Below are 17721 nucleotides of genomic sequence, written 5' to 3' on the forward strand. Positions count from 1 at the left end.
TGCTCAGACTCAAGACTGACAGATCAAAACATGTACAAGAAGGAAAAAGAAGTCAAGTAGGAAACAATGAAGTAGGGCTACGCCCCACGAGCAGCTTACACATTGTTAACAATATTTAAGAAAAAGAAAAAAGACAAGACAATGATAAAACCAGAGTGTATTCATTTTGCATTTTAGAGTAAGACAAAGAAAGAGCAAATTCTCACAAACTAGAACCAGGTAATTTTAGTATTTCTGTGTTTTATAAATAATCATAAAAATACTTATAATTGCAGATTATTTTCCTGTTATTGTATGACGCTGATAAACTGTCTGACTGAAAAGCGGAACATTAAGATGATTCAATGTCGGAGGTTTAAAGTGTGACACCTGCCGGATGTAAGCGGAAGCGCTAGTCTGCTTAGCAGTGTGGTTATGTAGCGTTGGTGCAGACGCCAACATTTGTGTAGCAAAGCAGCAACAATGTCCTCAGTTCAGTATCTGAGAGAGTTTGTCACCGAGCGACTAACTGCTGCTGCTCCTGAAGAAATATTGGGAGTTTTTGGAAAAACTCTTGTTGAGTACGAAGAAGAGATCGACCGTCAGCGCAGATTGTTGGACATCGTTTGGAAAATGGAGATAAAAAGAGGGGACAGGACGAGGACAGGATTTAGTGTTTCTGATGTGTTTTGACGTTACCACACGAAGTTTGTCATCTCTGTCATTTACAGAGAAACGACGAGCTGCATGATTTGTTGTGCTGATGCAGGGATTCAAAGTCGGCTGCTTTCGGCTAAAATTGTGGTTGTTAACTGTGCCGCAGACAATTTGTGTGTAATTTGTGCAGTTCAGTATTAAATGTGAATCACTATATCCATTCAGTGCTTTTAAAGGGAAGTTTAACAGCGTTGGTTTTAGTTTAGTCCTGACGCACCTAGAATTAGCAGTGTTGTTTTTAGAAGTGTGATTCTCCATTTGTGTTGTTAAAGAGCTGTGTATTTATGAGCATTGTGGCACATTTCTAAATGTCTGCAGATGATCTTTTCCCATCACCACACTATTTAAAATGTTTCTTGTGTACCTGCACATATATTGATTGATTTATATTGATTCACTCTCAGTAGGACTCAATAGAAAGTGACCACAGTGAACTAGAACTGAACACTGACCTCCAGCTGCACTCTCATAGCTCACCAGTAGTTGACAGTCAAGATCAGGAAGGAAGGAAGCGTGTAGACTCTGGATCCATTAGGGATGCAAACTCTAAACCAAAGATGCAATGTCACACTAACAATGCACACAACTCTGTGATGTCAGAAATTCCACATTATTTTGACATAAGTGAAAAGCCTTGTGCATGATTTGTTGTGCTGAAGCAAGGATGCAAAGTCCTTTCGGCTAAAATCTTGATCGTTAAAGTCCAAGCTGATGCACAGACTATTCGTCTATTCGTTTGTTTAACTTAAATGCAGGTAAAGCGTTGGTTTAAGCACCTAAAAGATTTACCAAGAACCACCAACTCTTGCTTACTTGGATTCTCTATTTGTGTGTGGACATTAGGATTCATTGCTTTAGAACAGAAGTCTCTTAAGTCTTTACCTTGAGTCCCAAAGGCCTGTTGTTTTGCAATTATCCCTGCACTTCCCACTGCTGATCACCTGCATCAGGTGTGTTCAGTCAGTCAGAAACCGGAACATCACAGTTGTGCAGGGATAGTTGGACAAAAACAGAGCAGGGGTCCTTGAGGAGCACTGTTGTAAGATGATTTACCTCTCACCCAAACAATCATGAATGAAAAATTTAAATATCTTATATTATATATTATATTTTAGTAGGACAAGGAAAAGAATAGACAAGTCTTTATCCGGTTACACAGCAGAACATATTCGTTTATTTAGTATTTTTCTAGGTACCAGCAAACATTTGGGTCAAAGGAAATTAAACGACTGACAAGATCGACATTAAAGGAGAAATTGAAGGAAAGATGGCAGAAGCCATAAATGAAAGAAAAGAACGGACACTAGTTTTATAGGATTCAAAGGAATATTGGAGAGATCAGAGATGCAGGTGCATTATTCAAAATAGGAAAACCAAACAAAGGTTCATTTGATTATTGTGGGCAAGAAGAAACAGAACATGTCATGATACACTGTCAGGACTATGAAACAGAAAGAGGGTAACTAATTAAGAACCTCCGGAAAATAAAAGTACATTTTGATTTAACAGACATTTTAGGGGAAAGATTCAGAAACCGAGTGTTATATGTACACAACTATTTCAATTTCTTAGAGGATATGAGTTTTTAAAAAAAATAATGTATGTATTAGAATCCTGATTCACACTCCATTCTAGTTGGTGTCAATAATGCACCATTCCGTTGTTTGCCAAGAATTTTATTAGATTTTGATACTTGTGTGAATGTATATTTTCACACTTGTTGTAACTTTTTCATTTTTAAATAATGACAGATTTAAAACATGTCACAAAGCCTTATTGTGTTTTTTCTGCTGTTAAAAGGTTCATTAAGTGGTTTTTGTGGATGTCTTATAAAAAAGGTTTTTAAAGCATTAAAGTCCTTGATGACCTGCAGATACCTTTTTGTTATCACCATATTAGTAAAATGTTTCTTGTGTCCTTTTATCCCCGCAGAGCCCCCACGCCAATATATCTGTTGGAAGGAGGAGGTTCTCACTGACCAGCAGCTCTGTAAACAGGAGAGGAACTCATTCTGGACCAGGTGGACCCAGAACCATCACAGATTAAAGAGGAACAGGAAGAACTCAGCAGTCAGCAGGGAGAGCAGCTTGTCCTGAAGCAACAGACTGAAACCTTTATGTTAATTCCAGTCAATAAGGATAATGATCACAGTGAACCAGAACCAAACACTGACCACCAGCTGCTCTCTCACAGCTCTCTTGTAGCTGAGAGCCGAGATCAGGAAGGAAGCAAGCATAGAAGAGATGCTACATTTAAAAAAGTCACAGTAACAATAACTCTCTGAAGACTCATTGTCAAGGTAAAAAGTTTTTCAAGTGTGGTACCTGTGGAAAAGCTTTTACACGTAACTTTGATTTGAAAAGACATATAAGAATTCACACAGGTGAGAAGGCATATGTTTGTAACACCTGTGGGAAAAGATTTACTCAGAAATCAGCACTGACTTAAGAATCCACAAAGGTGAGAAACCGTATTGTTGTGAAACGTGGGAAATGTTTCAGACACAAAAGTACCTTGTTGTTCCACCAGAGAACCCACACAGGTGAGAGGATTTGTAGAGAAGCTATATTGAGAAATCATATCAAAATCCACACTGGTGAGAAGTTGTACTGTTGTGGAACATATGGGAAATGTTTTCCATACAACAGTAACTTCTTGGTCCATGCAACTCAGAAGTTGTATTCATCTGAAACATGGGAACAGATGCTGTCAGATGGCAGAAACTAGAAGACAAAGAAGTAAATAAGACAATTGTGTCCCTGACTTTTATTGAAAGCTTTTGAGTATATATCTACACTGGATAGACAAAGTTTTTATTGATGGAAGCCAAGTCCAAGACGGTATCTAAATTACAGATACAAAAAATACACATATTAAACCTAAATGTTTCAATTAATGCAAAACAAAACTGTGATATTTGTACTTTGTCTGCTATATATAACAGCCATAGCTACTTTGCTAAATACAACTTTTAACCAAAAGAGACTAGTAATAATGCATTTTTTTATAGCAACAATTTAAGGTAAAACAATACAATTAGTATGCAGTTACAAATTTATGGAAAATGGTTCAGGCTTATTGAAATAACTACTTCCTCAACAAGTCGAAGATAATTAGTTGATAAAAGGTACCTTCCCGTTGACTCTGGGTGTTGGTTGGTTTAAAATAATCCAGTTACAATACTGGTTGTGTGAACTGGGTGAAATTGAGGATGAATTTTTCTACTCTAGTCTTTGTACTGTTCTTATGAGGATTTAGGAAAATTTACATTTGATGTAATATATGAGAAAGTTTATAAAATACTGTGTATGAAGAACCAATCCAGACTACTATGTTAAATGTGTTTTAAATCTGTTATTATAAGTTAGATTTACTTTTATGTCCCTTTATTTTACTTTTATAATATATATTAATATTTCTATAAATTATGTGTATTATAAGGACACAAAAGCTAGGTATCTGTAAATTCATGACACGATAAAATGAATAATATTTTGAAATAACTTGGTGTGAAAATTAAGTCAAAATACAGAGAAGTTGCCACTTTTGCTCAGTTTTGTGTAATTCTTCCATCCCTGCTTCTGCTGCTGCTTCCCTGGTTTGAATTCCTGGCCTGCTGCAGCCTTTCTGTGTCGAGTTTGCATGTTCTCACCGTGCTTGTGTGGGCTTCTTCCGGCTAATTAATTTGTGACTCTAAATTACCTGTAGGTGTGAATTGTTGTCTGTCTGTGTATGTGTCTCTGCGTTGTCCCTGAGACAGACTTAAGACCTGTCCAGGTTGGATACTGCCTCTCACCCAGTGACAGCTGGGATAGACACCAGCCCCACACACACATGAGCAGGATACGCTGCCTTTTTTGGAAATAGCTTAAAAAGGTCTGTTAAATGTAGACGTACAGAAAAAAATCGATTTTGTGGTGGAATGAGCAAAAAGAGGAACAGATATAATCGAAGGCGGAACGAAAAGTGAACTCGCTTTCACTCTCGGAACTTTACCGTGTGACATCCGGTGGAAGTAAACAAAGAGGTCTCCAGTAGCGTTAGCTCTTCGGATGTGAGTAGTTTGAAAACGTTCTTTTAGTTTTATCACTGATAAATATTTAAATAGAAAAGCAGCAACAATGTCCTCAATTCAGTATCTCAGAGAGTTTGTCACCGAGCGACTAACTGCTGCTGCTGAAGAAATATTGGGATTTTTTGAAAAAACTATCGTTGAGTACGAAGAAGAGATCGATCGTCAGCGAAGATTGTTGGACATTGTTTGGAAACCGGAGATAAAACTACAGAGGATCGGTGGGTGAAACGACCAGCGGGTGACAGGATTTAATGTTTCTGATGTGGTTTTACGTTACCATCTCTGTGATTCACAGAGAAGCGATGATCTGCATGATTTATTGTGCTGATGCGGGGAAGGAGAGTCGGCTCTCTTCGGCTAAATTCGTGCTTGTTAATAAACACTGAGCGTGAAAATAATTTTTATGATTAAACCACCCTCATTAAAATCATGTGGTGCACCGGAGAAAGATGCTTAACTGAAACGGTTTCAGTGCATCTGTGTGTGTTCCTGTAAAAGTTAGTCCCCTTAAACAATCCTGTGTAAATATTCATACATTTTGTAAAATAATTTGTTCTGGTGTTAAAAAAAGGCATTTGTTGTTCTTTTTTGATGTCTTAAAAAGGCTTCAAAGAATTAAATATAATTTCCAAAACCTTTTCCTAACCCCATATTGGTAAAACGTTTATTCTGTCCCTGCAGAGCATGCCATTATGGAGGAGGATGTTCCCACTGACCAGCAGCTCGGTAACCAGGAGAGGAACTCCAGTTCGGACCAAGAGGACCCAGAACTCCCACAGATTAAAGAGGAACAGGAGGAACTCTGCAGCAGTCAGGATGTTAAGGAGCTTGTCCTGAAGCAGGAGACTGAAAACTTTATGTTAATTCCTACTAATGAGGAAAATGACCACAGCGAACCAGAACCAAGCATTGACCAGCAGCTCTGTGACAGCTCTACTGAACCCGAGAGCCAAAACCAGGAAAGATGCAAACATGTAGACTCAGGATCAACTATAAATGCAGAGCCAGAGCCAAAGAAGACATCTCTTGAAAACACAAGTCACGGTAACCGTGGCGATAAAATTGTGTCAAAGATTCATTGTGAATCTCAATCAGGTGAAAAGTCTTTTGAATGTGGCTTTTGTGGAAAAACTTTTTGCCGTGAATCTAAACTGAATGTACATGTGAGACTCCACACGGGGGAGACACCATTTGTTTGCAAAACCTGTGGAAAAGGATTTAGGCAGATATCAGCTTTGAATACTCATTTAAAAATCCACACAGGTAAAAAACCATATTCTTGCAAAACATGTGGGAAAGGTTTTCTCCGCAGCAGTAACTTGTTAGTCCACCAGAGAACGCACACAGGTGAGAAACCGTATTCTTGTGAAACATGTGGTAAAGGTTTCACACATAGAAGTAACTTGATGGTCCACCTGAGAACCCACACAGGTGAAAGACCATACTGTTGTGAAGTATGTGGGACACGTTTCATATATAGTAACGAATTGACTGTCCACATGAGAAGTCATACAGGTGAGAAACCTTACTCCTGTGACATCTGTGGAGAAAGGTTTAGTGGAACAAAGTTTTTGAGAAACCATATGAAAATCCACACTGGTGAGACGTCGTATTATTGTGAAACATGGGAAACATTAGATGTGAGTGATTTTACCGTAAATGATGGATTGAACGATACTCCAAGAGACATTCAGTGACTCAACCTTTTTTGTATCCATTCTCCGAGTTTTGCATTTCAGTTACCGTTTTCATAGAGTTGCTTGAAGTGTTTTTTTGTCTTGATGGTGTAGTTATTGGTCAGGGTACTGATTCACTAGTAACTCAACCGTCCTGATTTTTAACCATGTTAGCTGCACTCAGGTGACCTCTATATAGCCGACTGTGAGACTTCTAAAAACCCATTGGCTGCATCGGTGATGGTTCTAGTTAGTCCAGGTAAAAATAAACTGGGTGAATAATGTTTTCTTTTCTATATTAATAAATTTAGATTAGTTTAGAGAACGCTTAAAATGCTAGAAATGCCTTTCTTTTGGTTAAAAAAGGCCAAATAATATTGACCATGATGCAATATTTTAAAAATGAGAAGGTGAAAACCAAATACATTTACAGAGAACATTCACAGGAGAACATGCAGAGCTAGTGGTGGCTTCAAAACCTGTGACTTGACAGGAGAGAAACCTTTAACCTTGTGCCTGCAAAATATGCCACTTGTTGACAAACCACACAGGAACCCACAGAAATGAAGAGCCTTGTAGTTGCAGCTCATTTCTGAAATGTTTTTTTTAAATCCGATAACCCAATGTTAAAAATACACCAGAGAACTACTTTACACGGGGAACCATTAAGTTAAAACTTGTATTGAGAAAAACCGACGGAATCACACTTTTGCAGTTACTACGTGTATTTTAATGTAGAAAATTCCTGTTACAAAGTGGTCACAACATGTTAATTTTTCTTTGCATCACACTATGTTAACCATGCTGAACCTTTTCTCCTCATGGCCGCATTACTCATTTATTTGACACTGTGAACTGTAATATTCAGAATCTTGCCAAAAATATGTCTTATAGTAAGTACTTAGGCCTACAAATGTGAATGATTTGCCTCCTAAATGAATTTTTCATCATCTACTATTTTATCCTCGATTGTAGCTATATTTATTAGTGATTTGTGAACTCTGACAAACCCTCGGGTGCTGCTGGTTACAGATGTTGTCATTCTGCCACCTTGTCTTTATTTTTAAGACGTGTTCTTTTAATGTGTAGTTTTATTAATTTTGTCATTTCATCAGATTTTAAAAAAAAACTCTGTCTGGCTTTAGAGTTGACACAGACAAAAGTTATGTACTGCAGTGTTGTGTATATGAATAAACATTTGTATTTGACGTTTACTAAATAATTCTGATAATTGTTTCAGTGCTCATTACTGAGACTGATGTTCCTCAAATAATTAATGGAGTAATTAGCTGATTTTGTTGTTCTTTTCATAGTTTAAGTAAAATATAACTTGCATACTTCCCTACATTTACCTAAGCAGAAATATCAACTTGTATGAATACTTTTACTAGAATACATTTGTTGTGTGTGTATTCTTATTTTATTTATGTATTCTTTTGGTTTCTGAGCACTTTCTCCACCACTGGTAATTTTGAAATAAAACGAAACGACACAAAACAACAAATGAAGAAAGATAAGTTGACTGACGTTTACACTCGGTACTTTATTGTGTGACATCCAGAGGAAGTAAAGCTCTGTCGTCACCGTGTGACATCCGGTCGAAGTAAACAAAGAGGTTTCTCTGTGGATGTGTACAGTTCTTTAAGTTTTATCACAGATAAATATTTTAATAGAAAAGCAGCAACGATATCTTCAGTTCAGTATCTAGTATAGAATGAGAAAAAACTATTTACAGTTGTGATCGAAGGCGGAAAGAAAATTCAACTCACTTCCACTGTCGGAATTTTACCGTGTGACATCCGGTGGTAGATCTCCAGTAGCGTTATCTCTGTGGGGTTGTGTATTTAGAAAAAAAATACCCGAGTAGAAAAGAAGCAACCATGTCTTCAGTTCAGTATCTGAGAGAGTTTGTCACCGAGCGACTAACTGCTGCTGCTCAAGAAATATTGGGAGTATTGGAAAAAAAAATCGTCCAGTACGAAGAAGAGATCGATCGTCAGCGCAGATTGTTGGACATCGTTTTGAAACCTGAGATAAAACTACACACGATCGGTGGGTGAAACCAGAATGAGCACAATAGAAAACACTTGTCCAATCAGAAAAGGTGCTGTCAGAACAAGACTATAAATTTGTGTAGAAACCGGAGATTTTCTGGATCTCCGAATACGGTTCACTGTTTAAAAGCGTTTGACACAGCTTGATATGACGATAACTTCTGATCCTATTCTTGTTATTACATGCAAACGGGCTGAATAAATGATGAAGTCGTTTTTTTCAAAACTCATCATGTTAGACCATCACACAGTGACAGTAACAGCTTTGTCATTTCAAGCATAAATCAATGATACAACCACTGAGTAAATATCCAGAGAGCTGGAAAAATTTGAGGATGCACAAAATGAAAGAACCACAGAAATCCCTTAACAAGGAGGAAATATGAGTGTAAAGGTCTGTGCTTCTCTTGGAGCTTTATTTAGTTTTTTTACACCTGATTTAATCCAAGTAAGTTCCAAGTTCCAAAGGACGGGTGAACAAAGAATGTCCTTCATTCATAAGAATGTGTAAAAGTCTCCAAACCACTTCACAGGAAGATAAATGAGTTCACACACTTTTATATTTCTTTTTCTGTTTACTCCATAACATCCATTGCCTTAAGCCTTTAACTTTATGATTATATTCAGTTTGACACAGATGTTGATGTCGTGTCAGGTTTTTGTTCGTCTAGTCTGCATTCTACTTTTCTGTCTCTTTGTTAGACCACATCACACTAGTTGGTAGACTTAAGTCATTGACATTAGTGCATCCAACTAATTTGTAAGACTCCAACACCATGTAATTTCCTTGTTAATGACATGGTGACATTGTAGGACCTTGTTAGTAATTTGGACTTTTCATGTGCTCAATTTTGTCATTTACTATAATAGCATTAGTAAAATATTTCTTGTGTCCCTGCAGAGCTCCCAAAGCAACGTGTCTGTAAGGAGAAGGAGGTTCTCACTGACCAGCAGCTCTGTAACCAGGAGACGAGATCCAGTGTGGACCAGGTGGATCCAGAACCCTCACAGATTATAAAGGAAGGGGAGGAACTCTGCAGCAGTCAGAGGGGAGAGGACCTTCTGCTGAAGCAGGAGACTGATACCTTTATGTTGATTCCTACTAATGAGGAAAGTGACCATCAGGTCCTCTCTGACAGCTTTCCTATAACTAACAGTCAAGATACGGAACGAAGGAAGCATGTAGACTCTGGATCAACAAAAAAAGCAGAGCCAGAGCCAAAGAAGATATGTCACATAATCACAAGTGATAATAACAATACTGACAACACTTTCATGTCAGGTACTCACTGTGATAGTCAGACAGGTAAAAAAGGTGAATGTAATGTTAGAATGTAACTTTTGTGGAAAGGATTAAGAGTTTGCATTTGCATTTGAGGATTATTTAATAATGAAATGCAGCATGTTTTGAAAGCAGATCTGTACAATGCTCTAATTCATCCATCCATTACCTTAATCACTTAGCCTGTTCAGGGTCATGGGGGCTGGAGCCTATTTCAGTTGTTAATGGGAGAGAGATGGGGTCCACCCTGGACAGGCCTCCAACACAGAGACATACACAGACAGACACCCGTTCCCTCCCTTACTTGTCTTCTTGCACAGTCAGTCCGTTTGTGAAGATGACCTGCTCAAGGCAGATTTACGCTTGTGCCATATTTTTTGATTTCTGTGTAACTAATTTTATGACATCGGAAACACCACCAGGAATAATTTACATGAGTTATTTTTGAAGTGCTTGAATACATATGAAATCATCAGCTCTCCTGAATAAAATCTCATCATATTGTGACTATATAGCCATGTGACCTTGTGTAAGGTGGACATTTCACCTAACCAAACCAACAGCATGCATGTGGTGGGGGCCCCAGCTCAACTCTTATTTTTAGGATTACATTTTTAGCCAACATTGTAGAGATCTGTTTTCATTTTGATGTAAAAGAACCAAATTTAATTGAAAAAATAAAAGGTTAAACATTCCAAGTAGGGTGGTTATTGGTTCTTGAGTGAACAATTTTAAAGCCATATCTAGGTGTGTAATTAAAAAGAAAGTATTTTATTAGTAAGAACTTTTGCAACCAGACAGAGAACACCTTTATTGTAATCTATTATTAATGAACCTTGTCCTTGCAGAGCTTTAACAACATGTCTGTAATGAGAAGGAGGTTCTGGTAATGGTTAAACTTGTATTTATTTAACCAATATCACATCAGTAAAAGGTTTCTTGTGCCTTTTTATCTCTGCAGAGCTCCCAAGGCAACATGTCTGTAAGGAGGAGGAGGTTCTTACAGACCAGCAGCTCCAAAACCAGGAGAGAAACTCCAATCTGGACCAAGAGGATCCAGAAACTTCAGAGATTAAAGAGGAACAGGAGGAACTTTGCATCAGTCAGCGGGTAGAGGAACTTGTCCCGAAGAACGAAACTGAGAACTTTATGTTGATTCCTCCTTATGACGAAAGTGACCACCAGCCCCTCTCTGAAAGCCAGCAGGTAGACTCGGAATCAACCAGAACTCTAGAGCTAAAGCCAAATAGAGAGCACACAAACACAAGTTACAATAAGAATGTAGACAACTCTCTCATGTCAGAGACTCATTGTGATACTCACACAGGTAAAAGGTCTTTCACATGTGGCACTTGTGGAAAAATGTTTAAATATAAATCTGCATTTGACATACATCTTAGAATCCACACCGGTGAGAAGCCGTATGTATGCAACACCTGTGGGAAAAGGTTCACTCGGGTATCAGCACTGAATGTTCATTTAAGAATCCACACAGGTGAGAGACCTTATTTTTGCAGAATATGTAGGAATACTTTCACGTTCAGAAGTGGCCTGCTGGCCCACATAAGAACCCACTCATGTGAAAAAACATATTCTTGCTTGGGATGTGGTAAAGCCTTCAAAGACAGCGGTGATTTGAAAATTCACATGCAAACTCACACTGGTAAGAGTCCATACACATGCAACAAGTGTGGCAAAAGATTTAGTGACACTTCATCAGTGAGACAGCATATAAAAACCCACAAAGGTGAGAAGCCGTATCCTTGCCATATATGCAGTACACGTTTCATATATGGTCATGATTTGAAGATCCACATGAAAACTCACACAGGTGAGAAGCCGTACTCATGTAAAACCTGTGGGAAAAGATTTAGTGCTACTAAATTATTGAAGAGTCACATGAAAGTCCACACAGCTGTAAATGCATATGTTTGTGAAACATGTGGGAAATGTTTCACATTTAGCAGTAACTTGTGGGTTCACTTGAGAACCCACACTGGTGAGAAACCATATTCTTGTAAAACATGTGGGAAAGGTTTTCTATGTAGTCGTGACTTGAAAGGCCATATGAGAAGTCATACAGGGGAGAAGCCCTATGCCTGCAACACCTGCGGAACAAGATTTGGTTGTAGCGCATCATTAAAAAGGCATTCGAGAATCCACACAGGTGAGAGGCCGTACTCTTGTGACATTTGTGGGAGAAGTTTCACACATAATAGTAGCTTTTTGGCCCACAGGAGAACTCACACAGGTGAAAGCCGTACGCCTGGAACACCTGTGGGAAAAGATACTTTCAGATGCCGGACTTCAGAAGACACATAAAAATTCATAAAGTATAAAGTTGCTTAATGACAAAATATGTGGGAGAGCTTTCAGACTTAGTGGCATCCACTAAAGAAAAGCCCACACTGGTGAGAAACCACATCACTGCAACACCTGAGGGAAAATAAACTTTATTTGTTTTATTCAGGATGACATGTAAGATCAAATGCAGGCAAGTAAGCTTGTATGTTGAAAAAATTGTTTGTAGCTGTGATGGGAAAGTTTTCCATTTTATGTTTGTTTTTCGTTTTTACAAATTACATATTTAAATAAAACATGCAAATCACTCACACGCAAAAGAAACTATTAAGATGAAACCTTTCTGGAGAAGAGTTGACTGACAGAAATACACTTCTGCCAGACCAGAGATTTGCTGTAGAATGTAGTGTCTGTAAATAAATGGTCATAATATCTAAACATGACAGTTTAATGTGGAACATTAGTGCTTAGTGAAAATTTTAATAGCCACTTTTTTTTTTTTTTTTAAATTACTATTCGTGGGAACGTGGGTCTCAATGGGTAAGGCATCAGGTAAGGATGCAGAAGTTTTCCAGTTAAAATGCTGACCAATGCACCAGATTTGTTTTTAAGTGAGACAGTTCTAGCCCCCAAGCACTGCCTGTGGCTGCCCACTGCCCCCCCTTTGGTGGTAAGTTAAATGCAGAGAACAAATTTTATTGTGACATGTATGTGTTAATGTATATGTACTAAATAATGGCAAAGAGATTCTATTTAATTATTTTTGTATTATTGCTTTTTTTACAACAGTATTTCCTTTCTGTAATCACTCAACAATAACAAACTCAAATGTTGAGATTAATCTTTTAGTGCTGTTGGTGCCACCTGGGGGTCCCTAACTGAATCTGTTGAACCATTGATTAAGCTCATTGACTATCCAGACAGATAGATTGACACTTTATTCATCCCAATGGAAAATTAACAAATTTCACCAGGTGATGCTGTGCAGTAGATGCTGTAATAAGAATATTAATAATAATAATAATAATTATTATTATTATTTATTATATTTATAAAGCACAAGCAGATTAAAAGCAAGACTAACACGTAAGAAACATGTAAAGTATAGAAACATATAAAAACAGTGGATTGTCCATGATCCTCACCAGCTTGTCCAGATGTGAGGCATCCTTCTTGATGCTGCCTCCTCAGCACACCACCGCATAGAAGAGGGTGCTTGCCACAACAGGGTGATAGAACATCTGCAGCAGTTCTTTTCAGATGATGAAGGATGGCAGCCTTCTGAGGAAGTATAAGAGTGTCTGTCCTCTCCTGCTCAGAGCGTTTGTGTTAGCCGTCCAGTCCAGTGTATCATCCAGCTGCACTCTCAGGTATTTGTAACTCCTTATAAACTCCATACTGTGACTGCTGATAGTCACAGGCTCCGGTTGAGGCCTAGGGCTCCCGAAATCCACCAGCATCTCCTTGGTCTTGGTGGTGTTGAGGTGCAGGTGCTTTGAGTCACACATGAGACAAAGACCTGCATCAGTTTCCTGTGCTCCTCCTGTCCACTAGTGATACAACCCACAATAGTAGTTTCATCCACAAACTCCCTGTCAGGTAGTCCATTATCCATGCTACCAGGTGTGAGCCCCCTCCCATTTCTGTCAGTTAGGCCGTCAGCAGACATGGGGATATTCTGTCTGGACATGCTGCTTTTCTGGGATGAAGCCCCCACAGTATTGCAATCAACAACCTCCTTGATGTTCCAACTATGCGACCCTTGTAGTACATCCCAGACTGTATTTCCGAAGCAGTCTCTCAGAGCCGGCTCTGCCTCAGAAGACCAAACCAGGATGCTGGTTGGGACCCAGGTTTCACAAAAGCACAACAAACTGCATCTCTGTAGTTCTTGACAGGCGTTGTACCATTCCCCCCTCCTTTCTTCTTACCGCTCTGTCCAGCCCGTACGATGTGGAACCTAGGGATGGTGGAGTGAGGGTCTGGAACATGCTCCTGCAGCCAAGTCTCAATAAAGTGCATCATGCTGCACTCCTAAAAATCCCGCGGGTGAGTGCACCAAGCTGTAACCTCTGACCCCAACTGATTTCATGTTAATTTTGGCTTAAGTATCATGAAATTAATGTAGTAATTTATACAGTAATTTGTGCCTATAAATATGAGCAAAATGTTGTTATTTATCTTAACAATAAAGCTTTGTACAGTGATATGGTAAGAATACCAGATTTATACATTTAAGTCTAAAAGCAGAGTGGCTACAGGCTTCAGTGTATTGGTGTCAATGGTGCAAACAATGCACAGTCAGAGAAAATGTCTGTAGAATTGACAATGAATTACTCTGTAAGCTTTATAAGGTTTTATCTCCAAAAGGAGTTTGGGTTTTTTGTCATCTCTGCCATTTATGTCACACTCATTGGACATGCAGAGAGAGCTGCAGCCTACTGATTAGACTGTGTTACCATCAGCTACAGCATTCACCTTCTTCTTTTCCTTTTGGGTGTTCCCTTTTTAAAAGCACTTAAACACGTTTGGCTAATTCTGACCATAACACAGTACCACTTAATACCAACAGGCAGCAAACCACAGATAAAAACTATGACTGTGTGGTCAGAATAAGTATAGAGATACTGAAAGAATAGAATTTATGAAAAATTTAGGTTTCAGGAATCACAAGAGGGCAAAGCTGTTAATGGTTTAGAAAGAACTTTAACCAGTTGTTAAAGGAGGCCAGTAGGTGGCAAGCGGATAATGCAACCGCAAGGGGGCACAAGCCAGTGTCTTCTTGTGCCAGTCCCAAGTCTGGATAAATGCAGAGGGTTGTGGCAGGAAGGGCATCCGACGTAAAACACATGCCAAATCAAACATGCGAATCGTGACAAAGACTTCCATACCGGATCGGTCGGGGCCCGGGTTAACAACGACCGCCACCGGTGCTGTTGACCTACAGGGTACCGGTGGAAATTGGACTACTGTTGGTCGAAGACGAAGAAGAGGAGGAAGGTGTGTTCGTAGGCAGAGAGAGAAGAGGAAAGCTAAGAATGTAGGACTGACAGTAGGGACTTTGAATGTTGGTACTATGACAGGGAAGGCTAGGGAGTTGATCGACATGATGCAGAGAAGGAAGGTGGACATACTGTGTGTCCAGGAGACCAGGTGGAAAGGTAGCAAGGCTAGAAGCTTAGGAGCAGGGTTTAAGTTGTTTTACCATGGGTCAGATAGGAAGAGAAATGGAGTAGGAGTTATATTGAAAGAGGATTTTGTGAGGAATGTTCTAGAGGTGAAAAGAGTATCAGACAGGTTGATGAGTCTGAAGCTGGAAGTTGAAGGGGTGATGTTCAATGTTGTGAGTGGTTATGCCCCACAGGTAGGATGTGAGTTAGAAGAGAAGGAGAAATTCTGGAGTGAGTTAGATGAAGTGATGCAGAGCATCCCCAGAGGTGAGAGAGTTGTCATTGGTGCAGATTTCAATGGGCATGTAGGTGAAGGGAACAGAGGTGATGAGACTGTTATGGGCAGGTTTGGTGTTCAGTACAGGAACGCAGAAGGTCAGATGGTGGTTGACTTTGCAAAGAGGATGGAAATGGCTGTAGTAAACACTTTCTTTCAGAAGAGGCAGGAACATAGGGTGACGTACAAGAGCGGAGGGAGAAGCACTCAGGTAGACGACATCTTGTGTAGACGTTGTAATCTGAAAGAGATCAGTGACTGTAAAGCATTGGTAGGGGAGAGTGTAGCCAGACAACACAGGATGGTGGTGTGTAAAATGATGCTGGTGGTGAGGAAGATAAGGAGGACTAAGGCAGAGCAGAGGACAAAGTGGTGGAAGTTGAAAAAGGAAGAATGTCGTTTAGTTTTCAGGGAGGAGCTGAGACAGACTCTGGGTGGTTTGGAGGTGCTTCCAGATGACTGGACTACTACAGCTAATTTGATCAGGGAGACAGGTAGGAGGGTACTCGGTGTGTCATCTGGAAAGAGGAAAGCGGACAAGGAGACTTGGTGGTGGAACGAGGAAGTTCAGGAGTGTATACAGAGAAAGAGGTTAGCTAAGAAGAAGTGGGACACTGAGAGGACTGAAGAGAGTAGACAGGAGTACAGGGAGATACAGCGTAAGGTGAAGATAGAGGTGGCAAAGGCCAAACAAAGAGCATATGAGGACTTGTATGTTAGGTTGGACACTAAAGAGGGAGAGGTGGATTTGTACAGGTTGGCAAGACAAAGAGATAGAGATAGAAAGGATGTGCAGCAGGTTAGGGTGATTAAAGATAAGGATGGAAATGTATTGACAGGTGCCAGGAGTGTGATGGGAAGATGGAAGGAGAACTTTGAAGAGTTGATGAATGAGGAAAATGAAAGAGAACAAAGAGTAGAAGAGGTGACAGGTGTGGAGCAGGAAGTAGCAAAGATTAGTAAGAGTGAAGTGAGGAGGACATTGAAGAGGATGAAGAGCGGAAAAGCAGTTGGTCCTGATGACATACCTGTGGAGGTATGGAAGTGTCTAGGAGAGGTGGCAGTAGAGTTTTTGACTAGTTTGTTTAACAAGATCTTGGAGAGTGAGAGGATGCCAGAGGACTGGAGGAAAAGTGTACTGGTACCAATTTTTAAGAACAAGGGAGATGTGCAGAGCTGTGGCAACTACAGAGGAATAAAGCTGATGAGTCACACAATGAAGTTGTGGGAAAGAGTAGTGGAAGCTCGGCTAAGGGCAGAGGTGAACATTTGTGAGCAGCAATATGGTTTCATGCCTAGAAAGAGTACAACAGATGCAGTATTTGCTTTGAGGACGCTGATGGAGAAGTACAGAGAGGGTCATAGGGAGTTGCATTGTGTCTTCGTAGATTTAGAAAAAGCGTATGACAGGGTGCCGAGAGAGGAGCTGTGGTATTGTATGAGGACGTCTGGAGTGGCAGAGAAGTATGTTAGAGTGGTGCAGGACATGTATGAGAGCTGTAAGACAGTGGTGAGGTGTGCTGTAGGTGTGACAGAGGAGTTTAAGGTGGAGGTGGGTCTGCATCAAGGATCGGCTTTGAGCCCCTTCTTGTTTGCTCTGGTGATGGACAGACTGACAGATGAGGTTAGACAAGAATCTCCCTGGACTATGATGTTTGCAGATGACATTGTTATTTGTAGTGAGAGCAGGGAGCAGGTGGAGGAACATCTAGAGAGGTGGAGGTCTGCTCTGGAAAACAGAGGAATGAAGCTTAGCTGCAGCAAGACAGAATACATGTGTGTCAATGAGAGGGACCCAGGTGGAATGGTGAGGTTACAGGGAGCAGAGGTGAAGAAGGTGCAGGACTTTAAGTACTTAGGGTCAACGGTTCAGAGCAACGGTGAGTGTGGAAAAGAGGTGAAGAGGCGAGTGCAGGCAGGTTGGAACGGGTGGAGAAAAGTGTCAGGTGTGTTGTGTGATAAAAGAGTCTCAGCGAGAATGAAAGGAAAGGTGTTCAAGACGGTGGTGAGACCAGCAATGTTGTTCGGCTTAGAGACAGTGGCACTGAAGAAAAGACAGGAGGCAGAGCTGGAGGTAGCAGAGCTTAAGATGTTGAGGTTCTCTTTGGGAGTGACGAGGATGGACAGGATCAGGAATGAGTACATCAGAGGGACAGCTCATGTTAGATGTTTTGGAGATAAAGTCAGAGA

The 17721-nt window shown here is 40.0% G+C and overlaps 2 protein-coding genes and 2 pseudogenes across 3 annotated transcripts; all 4 read left to right on the forward strand.

The window, feature by feature from the left end:
* The first annotated feature begins 667 nt into the window (after nucleotides 1-667).
* On the forward strand, nucleotides 668-3282 carry LOC137098263 (zinc finger and SCAN domain-containing protein 31-like; annotated as a pseudogene).
* On the forward strand, nucleotides 2858-7932 carry LOC137098260 (zinc finger protein 239-like). 2 transcript variants are annotated; one of them, XM_067474307.1, is made up of 2 exons: nucleotides 2858-2995; nucleotides 5453-7932. In XM_067474307.1, the coding sequence occupies exon 2, from the start codon at nucleotides 5464-5466 to the stop codon at nucleotides 6466-6468; it is 1005 nt and encodes a 334-aa protein (XP_067330408.1). In that variant the 5' UTR covers nucleotides 2858-2995; nucleotides 5453-5463; the 3' UTR covers nucleotides 6469-7932. The 2 variants fall into 2 exon arrangements, with proteins under 2 accessions (XP_067330408.1, XP_067330407.1); XM_067474306.1 differs by lacking the exon at nucleotides 2858-2995 and adding an exon at nucleotides 4673-4989.
* Nucleotides 7933-8057: 125 nt separating this feature from the next.
* LOC137098264 (uncharacterized) lies at nucleotides 8058-9839 on the forward strand. The gene is made up of 2 exons (XM_067474316.1): nucleotides 8058-8499; nucleotides 9403-9839. Exons 1-2 carry the CDS (start codon nucleotides 8328-8330, stop codon nucleotides 9837-9839), a joined length of 609 nt encoding a protein of 202 aa, XP_067330417.1. The 5' UTR covers nucleotides 8058-8327.
* A 1047-nt stretch (nucleotides 9840-10886) lies between these two features.
* Nucleotides 10887-12864, forward strand: LOC137098257 (zinc finger protein 135-like; annotated as a pseudogene).
* Nucleotides 12865-17721: the final 4857 nt, after the last annotated feature.

This window comes from Channa argus, chromosome 14, assembly GCF_033026475.1.
Source record: "Channa argus isolate prfri chromosome 14, Channa argus male v1.0, whole genome shotgun sequence".
In the NCBI taxonomy this organism is placed as follows: Eukaryota; Metazoa; Chordata; class Actinopteri; order Anabantiformes; family Channidae; genus Channa; species Channa argus.

Bases quoted from the DNA above. Each gene is read 5' to 3' on its own strand.
- LOC137098260 (XM_067474306.1), top strand. From the start codon at position 4,818: ATGTCCTCAATTCAGTATCTCAGAGAGTTTGTCACCGAGCGACTAACT. The intron at 4,990-5,452 runs GTGGGTGAAACG...CTGTCCCTGCAG, and splicing joins GATAAAACTACAGAGGATCG to AGCATGCCATTATGGAGGAG.
- LOC137098264 (XM_067474316.1), top strand. From the start codon at position 8,328: ATGTCTTCAGTTCAGTATCTGAGAGAGTTTGTCACCGAGCGACTAACT. The intron at 8,500-9,402 runs GTGGGTGAAACC...GTGTCCCTGCAG, and splicing joins GATAAAACTACACACGATCG to AGCTCCCAAAGCAACGTGTC.